The 20,230-nt window shown below is 38.7% G+C and overlaps 2 protein-coding genes across 5 annotated transcripts in view; one reads left to right on the top strand and one right to left on the bottom strand.

The window, feature by feature from the left end:
- The window catches only part of elovl2 (ELOVL fatty acid elongase 2), a 90,441-nt gene extending 79,052 nt beyond the window's left edge, over positions 1-11,389 (top strand). Inside the window, exons 7-8 of the mRNA XM_008114988.2 lie at positions 1,139-1,273; positions 7,502-11,389. Of these exons, the coding sequence (XP_008113195.1) occupies positions 1,139-1,273; positions 7,502-7,630 (264 nt within the window). The 3' untranslated portion in view covers positions 7,631-11,389. The remainder of the gene's footprint in view (positions 1-1,138; positions 1,274-7,501) is intronic.
- A 5,627-nt stretch (positions 11,390-17,016) lies between these two features.
- The window catches only part of sycp2l (synaptonemal complex protein 2 like), a 65,879-nt gene continuing 62,665 nt past the window's right edge, over positions 17,017-20,230 (bottom strand). For 3 of the 4 annotated variants that reach the window (XM_062977721.1, XM_062977720.1, XM_062977722.1), the window contains 4 exons: positions 20,018-20,117; positions 19,859-19,929; positions 17,870-17,933; positions 17,017-17,148 (listed from right to left, as the gene is read on the bottom strand). In XM_062977721.1, the coding sequence (XP_062833791.1) occupies positions 17,086-17,148; positions 17,870-17,933; positions 19,859-19,929; positions 20,018-20,117 (298 nt within the window). In that variant the 3' untranslated portion in view covers positions 17,017-17,085. The remainder of the gene's footprint in view (positions 17,149-17,869; positions 17,934-19,858; positions 19,930-20,017; positions 20,118-20,230) is intronic. The other variant, XM_062977723.1, reaches the window with a different exon arrangement.

Below are 20,230 nucleotides of genomic sequence, written 5' to 3'. Positions count from 1 at the left end.
AGGTTATAGTGAGCGTCATGAACATGTAGCCTAAAACCTGCCAGTGTCCTCCACAAACACCATTCTGCCCCCCACCCAAATGAAGGTGTTCACGTGGGGACAATTTCATCCTAGATGTTCTGTTTTGCCTCCAGAATGGACATCCCAGGGTTCCTTAATTTGCATGACCCCGCCCACTGCCTCTACCATAACCTTAACCCTTTCCTACCCTTTCCTATGGCACAAAGTTAATAAAGGAATTAATCAGCAACTGAACAAGAGGTTTGGGGAGAATTCACCATGATTTACAAGAGTGACCTACATCCAGAGGGCACTGTTAACCCAACCAACAATAGATCTGGAACAAACCTGCCATGGATGATGGGACTTGCAGTACCTTCAATGATACTGTGACCCCCCTCCCCAACAATGGACTGGGGCACAGAGAAGCCCCATGACCAACTGAACATACTGCAGGGGTTAGTGGGAATGGACCTTCATTTTGGGAGTTATAATTCACCTAATTCCAGAGAGCACTGAACTCAGCTGTCGTCAGATCTGAACATGGCCAACTGTGCATACAGGCCTGGTTTGGGGGTGAATGACCTTGGATCTGGGATCTGTAGTTCACCCTTATCCAGAGTGCCCTGACCCCAGCCGACAATGGATCTGGACTAAACTTGACACACAAACCAACAAGGCCAACTGCGAATACTGGCAGGGTTTGGGGGTAATTACCCTGGCAATCTGGGAGCTGTAGTTCACCCTAATTCAGACAGCACTGAACCCAGCCAACAATGGATCAGGACCAAAATTCAGTGATATGACCTAACTTCCCAAAACAAACAATGCCTTCTTCTAATAACCCGGGCACCGCCGGGTCCCGAAGCTAGTAATAAATAAGCATCAGACTCTGGAGTAACTTTTTTGTTCCAGTATGGACACCAGAAGTTATGGGCAACAGTTATGACTAGTCCACAGTGAAATAATAGTACTGAGTTGTGACTTTAACTTTTGAAACATCCAATATATGTCTAAAGGACCTTTGATTTTTCTACATGTTTTGGATTATAGCTGGCACATTATGGGGAAGAAAGTTACTGTAATTTTAACTCTGGATAAAACCTAATCTCTGAAATGATGTTTCTTTCTTCCACAGATTCAGTTTGTGCTGACTATTACCCACACACTCAGTGCAGCAGTGAAACCATGTGGCTTTCCATTTGGTTGCCTCATGTTCCAGTCCTCATACATGACCACACTGGTCATTCTATTTGTTAACTTTTATGTTAAGGTAAGTTGAGCAAGAATGATCATATGTATTGCTACTATTGTCGTAAATACATTTATGCTTACCCTTAACATCACTGCTAGTGAATGCTTTGTTTTGAAACACACTATTCCCTCTTTTAATGGAGCCATGGTGATTTTCTGTGTGTTTCCCCTGTGACAATACAAGGAATACCAAATACCTTGCTCCTTACATTGACAGTAAGGTGCACTGCTGTAGAATTAAGGATTTATAGTTGTGCCATCAGGAGCTATGTACACTTCCCTTCAATGAGATCATGTTTCCTATGGTGGATCCAATTCTGCAATGTCAAGAGTCTTTGTTAGAAGCTTCTCACTTGCTCCCAGGAAATGCTCAGAAAGCAACTACAGTGACAAAATCAAATTTCATGGCAGTAGTAGTTTACAGAATGGCAAAAATTCTAGAAAATCAGATAAAATAAGAGACCTCCATATGTCTTTGAGTTACTAAGCTTTACCCAACAAGTGTGAAATCTAAACAAAAAAATATGCTTCAGTGCCTATAGCCCAATACTAATTGTTTGTGCTATACTAATGGCAAGTGATTAATGTCCATTATAATGGTTTTTAGCCTAATGTTAATAGACGTATAAAGTGAACATAAATCTCTTATATATACAAAGTCTTATAACAATGATAGCCTTCTGGCAAGAGAAATGTATGGTCATTCAATAAGAGTCCCAAAGAAGTCACTCTATATACTTTGCAAGAGACTTCTCCTTAAGGGCACAGAGTCCTTACTCTCTTGTGAACAAAAGTTTGGAAGTTTTTAAGTCCCAAAATCTATAAATAGATAATTCTCTACTGAGACTGATATGTGGAGCTTCTGCTTCCTGGAGGAGGATTTTTACGTAGACGATTTCCAATTCCCCGACTGGTTTCGACTATAAAAAGTCTTCCTCAAGTGGAAAAATACGAAATTCACAGAATGCAGTGGACATCAAGTTCTCCAAAATTAAATATTCCTCAGGTGGAAAGGTATGAAAATACAATGGTGAAGTGGATCTACAGGGAAAATACCGTATATACTCGAGTACAAGCCAACCCTAATATAAGTCGAGGCACCTAATTCTACCACAAAAAACTGGGGAAACTTATTGACTTGAATATAAGCCGAGGGTGGAAAATGCAGCAGCTACTGGTAAATTTCAAAATGAAAATAGATCCCAATGACATTATAATGAGGCATCAGTAGGTTAAAGGTTTTGGAATATTTACCGTATTTCAAAGAAAAACAGTAAACTTGCTCTGTAAGTGGAAAAGTAGGGTCAACAAAAATAATATGGTATGAGCAATAACATAATAACAACAACAACAACAACAACAACAACAACTCCATTTGTACCCTGCCCTATCTCCCCCTGGGGACTCAGGCCAGCTTCCAACATAGTAACAGGCAAACATTCAATGCCTACATAAACAATGCAGAGCTAGATATAGATCTATAATTATATATACTGATTTCACATATGCATTTCCCTCTGAAACGTTTGCAAATCCTCTCTATATATGTGCATTTCCCTCCTGCAATATTTGCAAGCCCTATATATTTATGTTTATATCTATCTAGAAATCTGTGTGTGTGTGCATTTCCCCTACCATATTTACAAGACCTATATATCTATATTCATATATATCTATCTAGATATATTCATATATATCTACAATTATCTCTATATATAGATAATTATATTTGTATAGGATTTACAAAGACTTGCAAACATATGAAGGGGAAATTCATATATAAAATGAATGTAGATAGATAGATAGAAAGAAAGAAATATAAAGGTACATAGGGATTGCAAAAGCTTGCAGGGGGGAAATGCTTATATCTCTGTAGCAGAGATTAACAAATATTTCAGGGGGAAATGCTTTCATAAGATTAATGGGTGTATGTGTGTGTGTGTGTGTGTGTGTGTGTGTGTGTGTGTGTGTGTGTGTATATATATATATATATATATATATATATATATATATATATATATATATATCTTCTTGTTCCTGACTTGCAAGGGCTTCTTTTCTTTTCAAAACATTCCCTTGGTTAAGAGCGAGGGAGGCTTTGGAAAGTAAACACGATAAGGGAGGGTAAGATGAAGGATAAATATATTGTATATTGCAAGCAAAGGCCTCCAGGCTCCGCTGCCGGCTTGACCTTGACCCGATTATAAGGTCATTATTTATGTCCTTTTTCAGCTCATGAAAAGGGCTGAAAAACTCGGCTTATCTTCGAGTATATACAGTACATAGTGGCTAGAAAACATTCCAAAGAATAAATATATCCCTTTACAAAACACATATGAAGCATAAGATATATAAACATAAATACTCACATAAAGTAGTCCTACAGAGGTGCTCTGCATTTGTTTTATTCCATAGCAAGCACAAAGGTAAGCAGTTAGAAGCTACTGTATAAACTAAATCATCTTATTGAATGACCATACATTTCTCTTGCCAGAAGGCTATCATTGTTATAAGACTTCGGGTATATAACAGATTTGTGTTCACTGTATATGTCTATTAACATTAGGTTAAAAAACCATTATAATTGATATATTACTGTTTGTAGTGGACTCATGTCTTTGTACATCAGGGAATCCATCTTCTATTAAGTGATTAATGTCACCAGGTGGGAATGTATATGGTCATCCACATCAAAAGCAGTTATTTAAGCCAGAGCTGACTGAGCATCCCATTGCAGATAGATTCATCAGGCACTTAAGCCAAACCTAGCTGTGCATTCCTTTGCAGATGAATTGCTGCTCTGGGAAAACCTTTTGTGCTGGAACAGAACTAATACATTTAATCTAGCATGAGGTTTATTTATGCTTTAGCTCTTGGAGCGCAGACGGGGCTGCAATGTTCCTACTACCTTTGTTTCAACCAGAAATTCTTAGAAAGAATTTTTTCCACAACCTTTTTTGCATAATCACTTAATTCATTTGGAGGGGAACGGTTTGGAGAAGGCTATTATGGGATAAAGGCATTCCAGAGCTGGTTTTGCAGAACAGGACTGACATAAATGCCACTCTTGCCACAGCACGGCTTGTTCTACCCTTGGGAAGAACAACCTCTATCCCTAGATAACAAACAGTGTAGTTTGCATTCCAGGAGAACACAGTATCCCTATAATAGAAGCGGCTCAGCCTTGGAAGAAAGATAACGGGGGGCATGTAGAACAGGTTAATATAACAAAGTACAGCTGTGATGTAATGGCTTGCTGTTTCTCTTCTTGCAAATTGAACATTGAACCATGTTGGCAACATTGTTGTGCCAGCTGTCCTGGTTGTGATTGTGTGTCTTCAAATCATTTCTGACTTAGGACAACTCCAGGCAAATCTATTATGATTTTCGGGGGCAAAATTTGTTCAGAGTGGGTTTGCCTTTAGCTTCCTCTAAGGCTGAAAGAGTGCAAGTTGCACCAAGTCACATAGTGAGTGTCCATGGCCAAGCCAAGATTCGGACCCTGATGTCTAGAACAGCCCAATGCTCAAACCACTGCAGCATCCTGGCTATACATCTTTATACAATATAATTATTAGCATTACTAAGATAGTAAACATAAAAAATGTCACATGTATTTTTAAATTAGGGACTTCTAAATATTTATGGGGGGGCCTGGTGGTACAGTGTGTTAAAGCGCTGGGCTGCTGAACTTGCGGACCAAAAAGTCCCAGGTTCAAATCCCGGGAGCGGAATGAGCACCGCTGTTAGTCCCAGCTCCTGCCAACCTAGCAGTTCGAAAACATGCAAATGTGAGTAGATCAATAGGTACCGCTCCAGTGGGAAGGTAACAGTGCTCCATGCAGTCATGCCGGCCACATGACCTTGGAGATGTCTATGGACAACACCGGCTCTTCGGCCTAGAAATGGAGATGAGCACCAACCCCCAGAGTCGGTCACGGCTGGACTTAACATCAGGGGAAACCTTTACCTTTTTACTAAACATTTATGGAAATCATTTTTATCCCCCCTTTTACCTAAAAATGCTGACAGAGTAGCCTGTAAATAAATACCATCAAAATTGACAGCCTCTGCCTAATAACCTAAAAACATGGGGAAAAGGAGAGGAGGAGGGAAGAGGGGGGAAAAATAAGATTCAGGCCCCATCTCTTAAAGCTACAATTCTCATGACAGTCATATAATATGTATATTTGCTTTTTCTCCATAGGGCTAGTTTCTACTTTATCAGTAGAATGTCAGCTTCTATAGATGTATAATGTTTATAATGCTTACATTCCTTAAATGTTAATTGATTATTAACTGATAAGCAGAACTTTAAGTACACTTTTGAGAATGAATTGTGTTGTTGGGAGACATCTGTTCGGTCCCACAACCATTCACTTGTGGGGTCCCACAGGGGTCAGTATTGTCTCCCATGTTGTTTAACATCTACATTAAACCGCTAGGAGAGATCATCCAGAGTTTTAAAGTTTGATGCCATCTGTACACAGATGACGTCCAACTCTATCACTCTTTTTCACCTGCAGCTAAGGAGGCTGTTCAGGTTCTGAACCAGTGCTTTGTGGCAGTGACAGTCTAGATGAGGACAAACCAATTGAAATTGAATGCAGATAAGATGGCGGTGGGATCACAAGCTGGAAAAAGTTACAGAGAATGTACATGTCAAGCTACTCTTGGACTTCCAAATTCAGACAGACAGAGTTTTGGAGCACAATACTCCTGACCTCACGATCGTGTTAAAAAAACAAAGTATGGATTGTCGATGTTGCAATCCCAGGTGACAGCAGGATTGAGGAGAAACAACTGGAAAAGCTGACATGATATGAGGATTTAAAGATCGAATTGCAAAGACTCTGGCACAAGCCAGTCAAGGTGGTCCCAGTGGTGATCGGCACACTGGGTGCAGTGCCTAAAGAACTAGGCCTGCACTTAAACATAATCGGCACTGACAAAATTACCACCTGCCAGCTGCAGAAGGCCACCTTACTGGGATCTGCATGCATTATTCGCCGATACATCACACAGTCCTAGACACTTGGGAAGTGTCCGACGTGTGATCCAATACAACAGCCAGCAGGGTGTCTGCTGTGGATTTATCTTGTTGTGTTTTCAATAATAATAATAATAATCATCATCATCATCATCTATCTTAAAACCTCAAATAAACATCTGATCTTGGCCATTAAAATTACTCTTCAAATAATCCATTGACTGTGAGTGATAAGGCTTTAATTCAGCCTTTCTTTGTTTTGTTTTGTTTTTTAATCCTCCATGTCGCTTTGAGTTGATGTAGGTTATTCAAAATACATTATGAATTTTCTTTGTGTCATTCATTAATACAGGCATCCTTTTTCTTTTTACTTACTCAGATATTTATAATTTTATGGTATCTGGTCTGGGATCCAGACCTAGTTATGATTAGACCACGTGAAATTAATGGGACAAATAGTGCATCTACAGTATAGAATGAATGCAGTTTTATACAACATTAACTGCCACGGTTCAATACTATGGAATCATACGAGTTGTAATTTAGTAATACAGCAGCCCTATTTAGTAAAGAAGGCTAAAGGTCTTGTACAACTACAGCTCCTATTCCTCCATAGTATTGAACCAGGGAAGTTTAAGTGGTGAATTCTACAGTTTAGATCAGGCATGGGCAAACTTTGCCCCCGCCCCCCAGGTGTTTTGGACTTCAACTCCCACAATTCCTTTCAGCCTACCGGCTGTTAGGAATTGTGGAAGTTGAAATCCAAATCACCTGGAGGGGCGAAGTTTGCCCATGCCTGGTTTACATCCACCATCAATTGTCCCATAGACATTGATGGTCTAATTGAGGCATTGGGAAAGGACAGATCTCCATATGTTGCTGGACTGATAATCCTAACAGCTTCAGATATCACAACCAATTATCATGAATGCTGGTAGATGCCAATATCTAATTCTACACCAGTGGTTCTCAACCTGTGGGTCCCCAGGTGTTTTGGCCTACAATACCCAGAAATCCCAGCCAGTTTACCAGCTTTTAGGATTTCTGGGAGTTGAAAACCAAAACATCTGGGGAATCATAGGCTGAGAACCACTGTTCTACACAGAATGTGGAATTCCCAAAGGATGCCTAGCACATTATAAGGAAATTGTTAGGATATATGTCATATTGTCCTGTGCAAACTTGGGGTATAAGTACAATATTCAAATGTACTTAAGGTTCATCCATCTTTTCTTTTTTATCCTTCTCCCTCCCCAGACATATCGGAAAAGACCTTCAAGAACTGACACAAAAGAGGTCCCTCTGGTGATGGAAGTCAAGAATGGATTCCATAAAGACTACCTGATGGCAGCTAATGGCGCTCTGGACTATAAAAAAGCACAATAAGAAATAGAATTAAATAATTACATTGTAGTATACAAAATCCCTCCCACTCCTCCCCTTTTTTTCTAAAAAAAGAGAAAAAAGAGAAAAAGACTGAGTTGACCAGACCATCATACGCAGTCTTAGTACAAGCTTAGTTGGGTTATGCTGATCTGTCCTTCTATTCCCTGTTTAACTCCTGCTGATTACTTCATAAGAATGCAGTTATTTTTAATATTTTGATAAATGCCACTATTAATACGATGAGGGCTGTTATCATTTCCTTCACCCAAAACAAAGCCACTGTTCTGTTATTCTTGCCATAGTCTGGACGCTTAAAACTTATCCCCGGGGTAGAAGAAATGCACCCCCTCTTTGCTTTGCTGGTTCCCTGCTTTTGCCTTCAAATATTTGGCACTGGCAGAATGCTTATGCAACTCCGAGCAGCTGCAAATGGTGAAGCCATTGGCCACGCTTGTCCCTTGAAATAAGAAGACGGGTGTGCTTTGAAAGGTGGTATTCTAATTTATGAAAACTAGCAGTAAACTACAGGTTGCATCACAAAATTATTTGTGGTTCAGATATGCAACATCAACTCTGAATTTTATTAAACACACAAGGTGACACCAACTTCTTTTTGGTCTCCTTCCAATCCCAGTTTTATAAGTTGTGTGAAAAAGGAGTTATTGGTGTCCTAGAAAACTTTTTCACCAATTCTAGCAAAACAGAGGAAGTGTCCCGTGTAAGGTGCAATATGAGTTAACAGGTTTCTGCTATGGCATCCAAGCTGAAATTGTGTCATCTAAACCAGGGCAGATTGTGAGGCCTTCCAGATTTTGGTGACTACAGTTTCCAACAGCCCTAGCCAGCACGGCCAGTGGTGAGGAAGATTAGGACTTGTCATTCAATATCTGAAAACTTCTCATGCTATCCAATAAAATAAAATAAAAATTCATTCGGAATTTTATTATTGTTATACTGGGGCTGTCCTCCAGATTTTTATCATTGCAACTCCCAACTGGGTGTCGCAGTTCAACAAGACCTGCCTGCCTGGAGAAATCCCACCAATTTTAAACTTTGAATCCCACCCATTTGAAGTCTAAATGGATATACCAGCTTCAAATAACCTCTCAATAAATGTGTCAAGCCATACATTCCCGAACTGGAACACTATCTTGATGGTGCGAGACAGTCCTTCACAAAAGCCCTGATATATATAATATTTTACTTATTCAATTATCTAGACTATTCCCTGGCTCAAAACTTGGTGGTCTACATTAGGTCCTCAGTCTGCATTTTGCTTTTGTACCGTTCTAGAACAGATGTTCATGTTATGTTAGAAAATACTATAAGAGCATATGACAGGTGCCAATGTAAAAATAAGCATTATTACGGTTCAAGAGATCACACAATTGACAAGACCTAGAAATATAATCCCATGCAGAGGGAAATCCTTCCAATTTCAGTGAGACTTACTTTCTAGTATGGCTATCTAGATTTGTAGTTTGAAAATGGAAATGCTTACAAAACAATTTGAATGCATTCTTTTAGGAATAGCCCCTGTTCCACAGCAAAACTCCTTGTCGGAAAGCTTTGCCTATTAAACTTTATTGGAGGAGGGCTTCCATGTAATTCATGTATAGTTTGCCACAATACATCAGCTACTTGAGATATGGCCTCTGACTTTAGCGAATGCTTTGTCCTCTGCACTATTTTAGACTGCAATTCTCATAACCACCTAGGAGTTTGGGATAGTAAAACTAGTCCAAAAATATAGAAAGGGAGTCAGGTTGCTTTCCCTTTTAGCAAAAACAATGAAGAAAGGTTCTATAATGGTGGATTAATTCAACACATAAGCATTTTCCTTCATGGATGAAAAGCTAGGTATTTTTAAAGCCCAGTGCCAGTAGATATATGAGTTTTGCAAGAAAGGGTTTTGCAGCAACTCTAAATTCAATCAAATTTTATTCAAAATATCTGAATATGAGAATCAGCATTTCAGTATAAGATGTTTTACCCAATGTCATAATATAAAATGTAGGCATGTAAATCATTTGATGAATTAGTCCTGATTTACAAAGGTTAATAATTGCTGTAGCCTTCTCCATAGTATTCTCTATGTATTTGACTGTCCAAAGCGTTGGGTAGGAATTATTGGACAGAGAAAAATGAATGGATATTTTCTCATGAAAAAGCCGTTTTACATGCCGGGAACTATGCTTTTTGCCCAGAAAAAAGTGCAAAATATTTCGTGATATCCTCTGCACATTAATACTAGCTGATATTTTGGAATATTTTAGTACTGGAAGAAAATTGTACAAAAGTTTCTATTATTTTTCCTCGAAGGGATGTCTGTGACTATTGGGAAACCAGTTTTTCACTCTGTAAATGAATTTCAATCTGTTAACACTCTTTCTCAATATCATGCACCAACCACACAGATCCTATTTGTAAGTATCTGCAGGGACAGGTTGAGTATTCCTTATCCAAAATCCTTGGGAGCAGAAGAGATTATGATTTATTTCTCTCTTCTTTTTTAAAGCTTTTGGAATATCAATATATGCTTGGATATACATATATATCCAACAACGCTCCATGAGGTCATGCTAGCCACATGACCTTGGAGGGGTCTATGGACAACACTGGCTCTTAGGCTTAGAAATTGAGATGAGTACAATCCCCCCCCCCCAGAGTTGGCCACAACTAGATTTAATGTCAAGGGGAAACCTTTACCTTATATTATGAGATATCTTGGAGAGGGAACTAAATTCTAAATATGACATTCATTTCTATTTCATATCCATTGTATGCATAAACCTGAAGGTAATTTTATATACTGTATAGTTTATGAATGATTTTGCACATGACAGGACGTTGGTGTATATTGAACCATTAGACAGCAAATGTGCTACTGTCTCAGCCACCTACATGGAAAATTATAGAGTATTTTGGATTTTGGCATTCACGATAAGTGATGCTTAACCTGTAACACTAAAACTGTAGTTGTTCAATGCCTCTAGCGGAGCTCTTTTCCAAAAAGCTCATCCATCCTACTTGATTTTGGAAACATGAAAATGGTTGAGTTTTATGCTGAGGTATACTTTAATGCAACTGTTGTGAGCCGCCCCGAGTCCCTTCGGGGAGATGGGGCGGGACATAAAAATAAAGATGATTATTATTATAAGAATGGGAGGATCCCATCATGAAGGACATCTGTATACGAGTAATGTCAAGTTATTTCCAACTTACAATGACCCTAAGAAGAACTTACCACAGTTTTCGTGGCTAGATTTCTTTGGAGGGGGGTTGCCATTGAGGCAGAGAGAGTACAACTTACTCAACGTGACCCAATAGTTTTCCATGGCTAAACAGGGATTCAAACCCTGGTCTCCAGAGCCATAATCCACCACTCTATACACTATGTAACACTAACTCATGAAGACATTTCCCAGCCATTTTTAAAGGAGATTGTCTTGGAAATGCCACAGGCCAGATCTGATATGAGAAACGGAGCCAGCAAATGTTAAGTGTCCGTCTCTTCTTCTTTTGTAGAAGTTTTTTTTTAATGTGTTGGAGGGAGAACACTGCCTTACTCAATCTTTCAAAGGGCTGAAAAAAACAATGCTAAGATTCACAACTGCTTGTTAAATGATAATCAGACATGCTCTGAATACACAAACGTAATAAAAATGCTGCTGTTTTGAACCACCACTGGGATGATGACTTTTTCAAAAATTATTGTGAAAATTTACTCTTGGAAAATAAATATACATTTTACAGTCATCCTATTTTAAAGTTCTCTTGTTTCTGCCATGTTGTACCAAAATAGCCTGGAAGATTTTTAGTTTTTCTTCATGAATTTCAATTCAGTTTTTAGTCTGATGGAAGCAGATAGTTTTGCTGCTGTTTTACTGCAAACAAATGTTTTGGGAATGACACTCCTGTGCTAAAAAGTGCAAGAAAACTGATGGTTATTTGTTAAACCTGAGTTTCCCTTCGCAATGGCATTTATAGGTTTTATAATGCCCCTTATTCATTTCTGATTATTGTGAGAGTTGGCAATTTTTGCTTTTTCTGATTTGTAAACAAGTGTACTGATCCGTTCTTCCTAAGAACTTATTTTACAATAATGGCAGAGTATCAAAGTTATATTATGAAAACTAAAACTCTTCGGTGACAATAGTTACCATATATACTCGAGTATGCACTGAGTTTTTCAGCCCTTAAACCCCCCTTGGGTTATACTCGAGTGAGGGTCCTGGCTGGCTTATATTTGGGTCAGCTTATACTCAAGTATATAGGTAATCAGAGTTGGACAGTCTTATCTTATTATCTTAAATTACAATTTTATGTAAATATTCAAAAACATTTAACTCGCCAATGTCTCAATTAATGTAATTTTATTGGTATATGACTATAATTAATGTCAGGGGGAAACCTTTACCTTTACTTTTATTTTAGAAATTTGCCAGTAGCAGCTGCATTTCCCACCCTCGTCTTATACTCGAGTCAATAAGTTTTTCCAGTTTTTATGGTAAAATTTGGTGTCTCGGCTTATATTCAGGTCAGCTTATACTAGACCAGGGGTCCCCAAACTTTTTAAGCAGAGGGCCGGTCCACAATCCTTCAGACTGTTGAGGGGCCGAATTATCATTTAAAACAAAATACAAACAAATTCCTATGCATACTGCACATGTCTTATTTGTAATACAACAACAACAACAATGAAATAACAATACAGTATTTAAAAATGAAAACAATTTTAACCAACATAAACCTAGCAGGATTTCAATGGAAAGTGTAACACAATATCTATATATATAAAAGAGTAATGGCATCAGGGCAGTGGACAAAACAACAAAAGTACAGGCCCCCCAACCTCAAAATTTGACAACACAACCCATCATCCACGGCACTAGGTTGATACAACAAAAAGAAAAGAAAAATAAAGTCCTAATTAGAGAGAGAGTAATAATTGTTTTTATCCAATTGCTGCCAGTTAGAGTGCTAAGCTCCACCCACTTGGTTTCCTAGCAACCTACTCAGCTCACGGGACAGGCACAGTTAGGCCTCACTTAGGCATTTTCCATAGATTATCTGATTTTAACTGGATTAAATGGGAGTGTAGACTCAAGGCCCTTCCACACAGCTATATTACCCATTTATAATCTTATATTATCTGCTTTGAACTGGTTTATCTTGACTCCACACTGGCAGATAATTCACTTCAGTGTGCATTTTATACAGCTGTGTAGAAGGGGCCTCATATAATCCAGTTCTAAGCAGATATAAGATTATAAATATACAGTAGAGTCTCACTTATCCAACATAAACAGGCCGGCAGAACGTTGAATAAGTGAATATGTTGGATAATAAGAAGAGATTCAGAAAAAGCCTATTAAACATCAAATTAGGTAATGATTATACAAATTAAGCACCAAATATCATGTTATACAACAAATCTGACAGAAAATGTAGTTCAATACTCAGTAATGCTATGTTGTAATTACTGGATTTACAAATTTAGCACCAAAATATCACAATGAATTTAAAACACTGACTACAAAACATTGACTACTAAAAGGCAGACTGCATTGGATAATCCAGAACTTTGGATAAGCGAATGTTGGATAAGTGAGATTCTACTGTAATATGAAATAATTACTGTGGTAATCCAGAACAACCCAATTCTGCCATGGAGGACACAATCCAAGCACGCCCAACAGATGGCCACCCAGCCTCTCAATAATAATAATAATAAGAATATTGTACAATCCTAAGGTTAGCAGATACCCCTAAGGATCATCCAGTTCAACTTCCTTATATCATGCAGGAGGACACAATCCAACCACTCCTGACAGATGGCCATCCAATATCTGCACAATAATAACACACATCGAATCATAGCATCAGACAGTTAGGAGACACACCTAAAGGCCATCCACTCCAACTCAACTCTGCCATGGAAGACACAATCCAAGCACTCCCAACAGATGGCCACCCAGCCTCTCAATACTAATACTACTACTACTAATAATAATAACATCATACAATCCTAAGGTTTGGAGTTACCCCTAAGGGTCATCCAAATCAACTTCCTTCTACCATGCAGGAGGACACAATCCAAGCGCTCCTGACAGATGGCCATCCAGCCTCTACATAATAATGATGATGAAGAAGATGATAATAATAATAATAATAATAATAATAATAATAATAATAATAATAGCATAGAATCCAAGAGTTTGGAGAGACTCCTAGGGGCCATCCAGCCCAACCCTTTCTACTATGCAGCTGGACACAACCCAAGCTTTCACAACACAATACAATACTAAAGGTAAAGGTAAAGGTTTCCCCCTGACGTTAAGTCCAGTCATGTCTGACTCTGGGGCCTGGTGCTCATCTCCATTTCTAAGCTGAAGAGCCGGCGTTGTCCGTAGACACCTCTAAGGTCATGTGGCCGGCATGACTGCATGGAGCGTCCTTACTTTCCCGCCGGAGCGGTACCTATTAATCTACTCACATTTGCATGTTTTTGAACTGTTAGGTTGACAGGAGCTGGAGCTAACAGCAGCCGCTCACGCCGCTCCCGGGGTTTGAACCAGGGACCTTTTGTTCTCCAGCTCAGTGCTTTAACGCACTTCGCCACCGGGGCTCCTTATACAATACTACACAGGGACATAGACCCCCTCTATCCTCACCACTTTCACAGTACACAAATAACCAAATGCATACTAAACATAAAGACAACCATACAACAGACATTCAATACCACCACTACCTCAACAAGTTCTCACCAACACCACCAAACAACGCCACAGCAACGCGTGGCCGGGCACAGCTAGTTAGCATTATATATTACTATATTGAACTATACTACTATACTATTATATAATATGTAATACATAACATATAATTAATATTATTCTATGGTATTACTACTAGTATTATATTGTATAACATAAAATTATTATCAATATTATATGTATATACAATATATTATATTATTAAAACTGATATAAAATATTATATTATAAAACTGAGGGCGGGGGCCAGGTAAATGACCTTGGAGGGCCGCATCCGGCCCCCGGGCCTTAGTTTGGGGACCCCTGTACTAGACTATATAAACGTGGTTACATTTCCAGGAACTATAGTCCAAAAAACATGAGTTTCCCCCAAGTTCTGGATGACAAAGCAATATAGGAAGTTGTCTTAGGTCAGGTACCCATCCATACTACAGAATTATAGCACTATTGTTTCATTTTATCAACCATGGTTAAGTCCTATTGAGTCTGGAAGTAGTTATTTAGAAAGAAATATTTAATTCTACTGCTTCACAGACCTAAGAATTCCATTGGATTGAGCCACTGCCGTTAAAGTGGAATAATAGTGCTATTGTTTCTTGCAGAAAAGGGATATTCTTCAAACTTAAATATGTCATGTATTTCCAATCAAAACTTAGAAGTGGGTAGTAAATTGTAGAGAGGAGACTCCTAAAGCCGTATGAGGATGGATCCTTCCCCCCCCCCCCCCACTACTCCTTTCCCAACAGAGTATCCTATGGGTCAAATAGATCAAATGAGAAATGTCTTCATTAGGGATGAGAATTGGTAGCCATTCAGAGGCTACTGAACTACAGATTTCATCCAGCATAGTAGTTAATGAGAAATGGGAGTTACAATCCAACGTCATTTAGAACGGCTACATCATAATGGAACATTTTTTTCAAGGTGACACCAAACACTGGACATTAAGCCAAGTTGTCACAGTGCCCTTTAAGAATATGCTGTTATTTCAATTTTCCAAGAATACACTTGTTTTGCTTAAATCAGAGTGTGCACAACCATGAGAAAAGGCTGACCTCTAGTGTAAACTGAACTCAAAGGAACTGCAGAGATGTAGACACAGCAACTATGCGTAACGGCCACAGTAAATTTGCTAGACCTCAAAATGGGAACATCCAGCTCAGCACTTTCACTCAAGCCAGATCTATCCACAAGAGGTAGAGAAAATTTCTTTATTGGACTACAGTGCCCTCCAGCTAGCAGAGCTACTACTACCCATGTTAGTTGGAGAATTCTGAGTGTTACAATCCTAAATAGCGAACTTTCCAAGTTTTGGTGCACAGATTATTTTACCTTAGACAATAAATAAATGAAATTCCGTCTCTCTCTGGATATACTGGGACAATGCTGTGTGAAAATAATTGTATCTTTACATCTAGTTACATGACAAAGATTTGGTTTGATCAGTCAGTAATTGCATTGTGAGGTTTCCACTAGAAAACTGGACACAGGCATACATAGATAGATAGACAGACAGATAGACAGACAGACACACACACACATATATATACATATACTGGTGTGTGTGCATGTTTGTGTGTATAGCTAATACTTTGCAGTGACAGCATCTTGGCTTTATTCACAGAATTAGTTGGACCCTTGGGTCAGCAGATAGCTATCCTGACTCTTCGTGAAGGAGACCCTGACTCTTCTCCAGGCAACTGCTTCTATTGCCAAACCACTGTCACTAACAAGAAGCTTTTTTTTGCTTCTCAATCTAAATTTACTCTCCTTTGACTTAAAATCATAAGATCTAGTAGTATAATCTGATACAGCCTGCTCCCTCTGCTTTGTGGCAGCCCTTGAAGTATTTAAGGAGCGCAATAATGTCAGTCTTATCTTCACCAAGGTGAACATGCCCAGCTCCTTCAACATGTCCTCAAGATGTTTTGTTTTCTGTCCCTCTTTATCATCTTTGTTGCTTTTCTCTAAATTCACTCCCACTTCTCTATATCCTTCTTAAAACAAGTTTCCCAGTACTGAACACAGTAATCCAGATGAGGCTTGACCTTGACTTGGAAGCTACACTTTTATTAATGTAGGCTAAAACAGCATTTGCCCCTTTTTTTGCAGCAGCATTATCCTGCTGGCTCATGTTCAACTCACTGTCTATGAGTTAACATGAGCCAGCAATGCAGTGCTGCAGCAAGGAAAGCAAACACCATCTTAAGGTGCACCTGAAGCCCTGAAAAAATTGCTATTTCCTGAATTATGCCTGACTCCAGATATGTTTTCGCATTTTAATAAAGTGAAACTGAACTGCCTTGATGCTTGGGGAATTAACTGTTAATGAGAGAGCAAGGTTAGGTTATGGTTGTTTGGATTTTGGAAAATGAAAAGTGGTGTTGGTTGGAAACAAATTAGGAGTTTGTCTTTAGCTTGGTTTACAGAATCTCATGTAAAGTGAGTCCTAAGGTGTCCAAGATAAGCGACTTCTTTAAAAGCGGAAATAAATCTCCTGAAGAGGTAATTTAGATACCTGCATTTCAATCATCTCCAGCATAGGGAAGCCCCTCAATACCACCCTCTTCCAAGCATGAAAAAAGCAGTCATTTAATGCTCACGTAACGTTGAACAAAAAGTGAAAGTAATTTATTCAGTTTCTTTTTCAAAAATGTGATTGTGTAATTTTAATCAATTGGAATCAACAACATCATGTTGGCCTCTCTGTTCCTGATTATCTTCTTCTTTCTGATACTGCAGGGAAGAGGAGAAAAATGTGAGGATTTGCATTTGAGCTTTGCAGTCCAAAAACATCAGTAAAGTAAAAACATTGTGACACAAAGTACAATCAATGTACAATTCATTAATCAACCTGATGATTAAAGATCATCATACTGACATGCCATCCACTTAATGTCATGCTAATATTGGAACATCAAGCAGCTCCTCTATCCAATGGGAGGAGTAGCAACATTCATAAAAAAATTCACCCTAGACCAGATTAAGAGAAATCTTGAAAACAATATTAATGTTTTGCATTAAAAAAATCTGTATCATGTCTCAGGTTTCATACTTTAGGTTACTTCATTGCACCACTATTAATGAGAGATTTTCTGTTGGGTTTAGTACATTAGCTATTTCAATGCTCCCTGTTTATATATGAAGATGGATGCATTTGGGAGCAGTTAAGAGATAGAAACTCCAGTTCAATACTTCCACCTACAGATGCAGATAAAGAATGTTTTTCCATTTGCCATCATGTTTCCAAAGAGTGGATAATCCACTCTTTACCCTCCTGATTTTGTGCCTAATGTAGTGAGATTAAAAACTGTTAATGGACTGCAGCCTAGTAGGTGGGGAACATAAAGAAGCACAGCTCCAGGACATTTTTCCCTCTGAAGAAGGGACATCACATTCAACCTGTGAAATGGTATTTACAAAATATACAAGTCTGCTTATTGCTGCAGAAACATACATTTTGGCCTGTGTTGTCCAAGTTCTCTGTGGGTTCATCCAGCAGTTCATCCATGGATTGTATCCTGAAATGAGGAGAAATGAACACATTTGTGTTATTTATCAGGCTTCTTCAGCAGTAGGCCCAAGCCACAGAAAACATGCAAATTGTGTGCCAGGATGGGAATGGAGACACACAAATGGGTAGCTCCTCTTTTAAAGCTCATGATTCTTCCTGGTCACCAGCATTAGTACTGACAGGTATTGAGAACTCAAAAAACCTGGAATTTTTATTAGCTGGAATCAACCATATTAGTCATATATGTCAAGTTAGCCCTGAAAAGGGAGAAAATGTTGCCCTCTCTGGTGACAATGTTTAATCTCAGACCTATTTTCTCTGTTTTTGTTATCAATTCAAAATGTTTTATCTTAAATATGCCTGAAAATAATATTGCTTGGTATTGTGGTAACATGCTAGAGCCCAGTTGGCAAATGCCGATTAAACTTGAATTAATATTGAGATTACTTCAGTTTGGTATGCCTTCCCCATCTGTGCATAGCCACCTGCCTAGTTGATGCTCTGAACTCACATCTCTGGGGAGGAATATGCCCCATCATATCAACTGCATAGACTGCCAATATGGGCAAAGACCATCTGGTGAGTTGCATATAAATTCTCTAAGATTTTGAAATAGATCAAAACTTCTCATTATCTCCCCCATCTTCTTTTTTCAGCAGCTCTTTAGGAAAAGTAAGGATGAAATGGTTTAGGAGGGAGACACTTTGACCCTCTACACCACACTTCTCAAGGGGGCGGCACTCCTCCTTGTAGAACAGTGGTTCCCAACCTGTGGGCCATGGCCCACTGGTGGGCTATGAGACATAAAATAAGGTCTGCAAGACATGCGGGGAAAATTGGCGCCAGAGCCTGTTCCTGGAGTTATTTGGGGTGCTGATTCAGAAAATTGCATTGGATAGACTACATCAGCTCTAGATTATTAAATATGGTTACCGTGAGCAAGCAGATGGCAACTAATGGATGGCATATGTTCTGTATCAGAAACTAGAGCTGAGGTGGTCTATCCAATGCAATCTTCTGAATCAGCACCACAGATAACCAAACCAAAACTAGAGTTGACCAAAAATGGATTCATAAGCCTTTTGGTACTAATATTGGAGAGTGGTCCCTGGTCAAAGTGGTCCCTGGATAAAAAAAAAAAGATTGGGAACCACTGTTGTAGAAGCTTCTATTAACCATATGAAAAATCTACTTTCTTAGCAGCTAGGAGCTGTGTAGAGTGAATACAGAAAAGATAACTGAGGAAGAAGGATTCCCATTTCATGCATGATCCAAATGAGTGCCTGTTATTGCTATTTCTTTTCTTTTTAAAAACACAGATCAATTCTAGCCTTTAAGTTTTGTTAGACTGCAATGTCTGTATAATCACTTACTAGTGACTGAGGCTGTTGGGAGAGCTGCAGTGCAACAATATGTGCAGGCCCAGATATTGCCCATTCCTATAGTAACAGCACCTTTGTATTTAGGTGTGCAACCTGTGCTCCCTCTGCACCACAATTAAAATTCAGAAACAGACAATTGGGAGAAGGGTGTCTTTCATAATGGCCTTGCAGTCTACTGGTTTGGCACAATTACTGAAATTGTTCAACAAGCTGCCATGTGAATTCTGGAAAATGAAAAGGCAATAAATAAACAATATTTCAAGTGCATGAAATTACAGTTTAAGGAGGGGTGGAATGTACTAAGGGCCAACATCTCCTTGCCTTAAAATGAAGAAGAATCCATTAGTGTTAAGTCAATAGAAATCCCACGCAATGGGCTGAAATGGGAAAGTGCCTCATGTGAAAAGAAGAAAGGTACACCATCCATCATGTTATATATACCCTGTGCTATATGAAGTCATGCTAATAGTGACTTTTCAAACCCAAGCTACAGAAGAAAGGTGTGCAAATAAATGGTGCTCAGTGCATGAACAGCAAAAAGACAAAATACCTTTGAATTTGTTGAATGCAAAAAGCATTCAGCTTACACTCCAGTTGTTTTGATTGTTCAGTGCAAAATTCCTGAAATTCACACTCTTATTATTAGTAAGCATTAAAATATGACACAGACAGAAAATAACTGAAGTGGAAAGTAGTACAGAATACACACCACTGCCTCTTTCTCAAGACTCAAGAGAAACTGTGTTCTCTTCTCAAGATTGGCAAGTTCCTGGATAATAATCTTGTGGAAGTTTTCTAGTTCATTCATCCTATTGCAGACAATAATATTCTATCAGTAAAACAGTATCAGCCACTGCTATCTACTGATGCAAACTATGGCTGCCATCATCTAGTTCACATGTTTCTATCCAACTTATTATAT

Source organism: Anolis carolinensis, chromosome 4, assembly GCF_035594765.1.
Source record: "Anolis carolinensis isolate JA03-04 chromosome 4, rAnoCar3.1.pri, whole genome shotgun sequence".
NCBI classification, from domain to species: Eukaryota; Metazoa; Chordata; class Lepidosauria; order Squamata; family Dactyloidae; genus Anolis; species Anolis carolinensis.
Note: the sequence above shows the minus strand (reverse complement) of the source record. Positions and strands in the feature narration are given on the sequence as shown.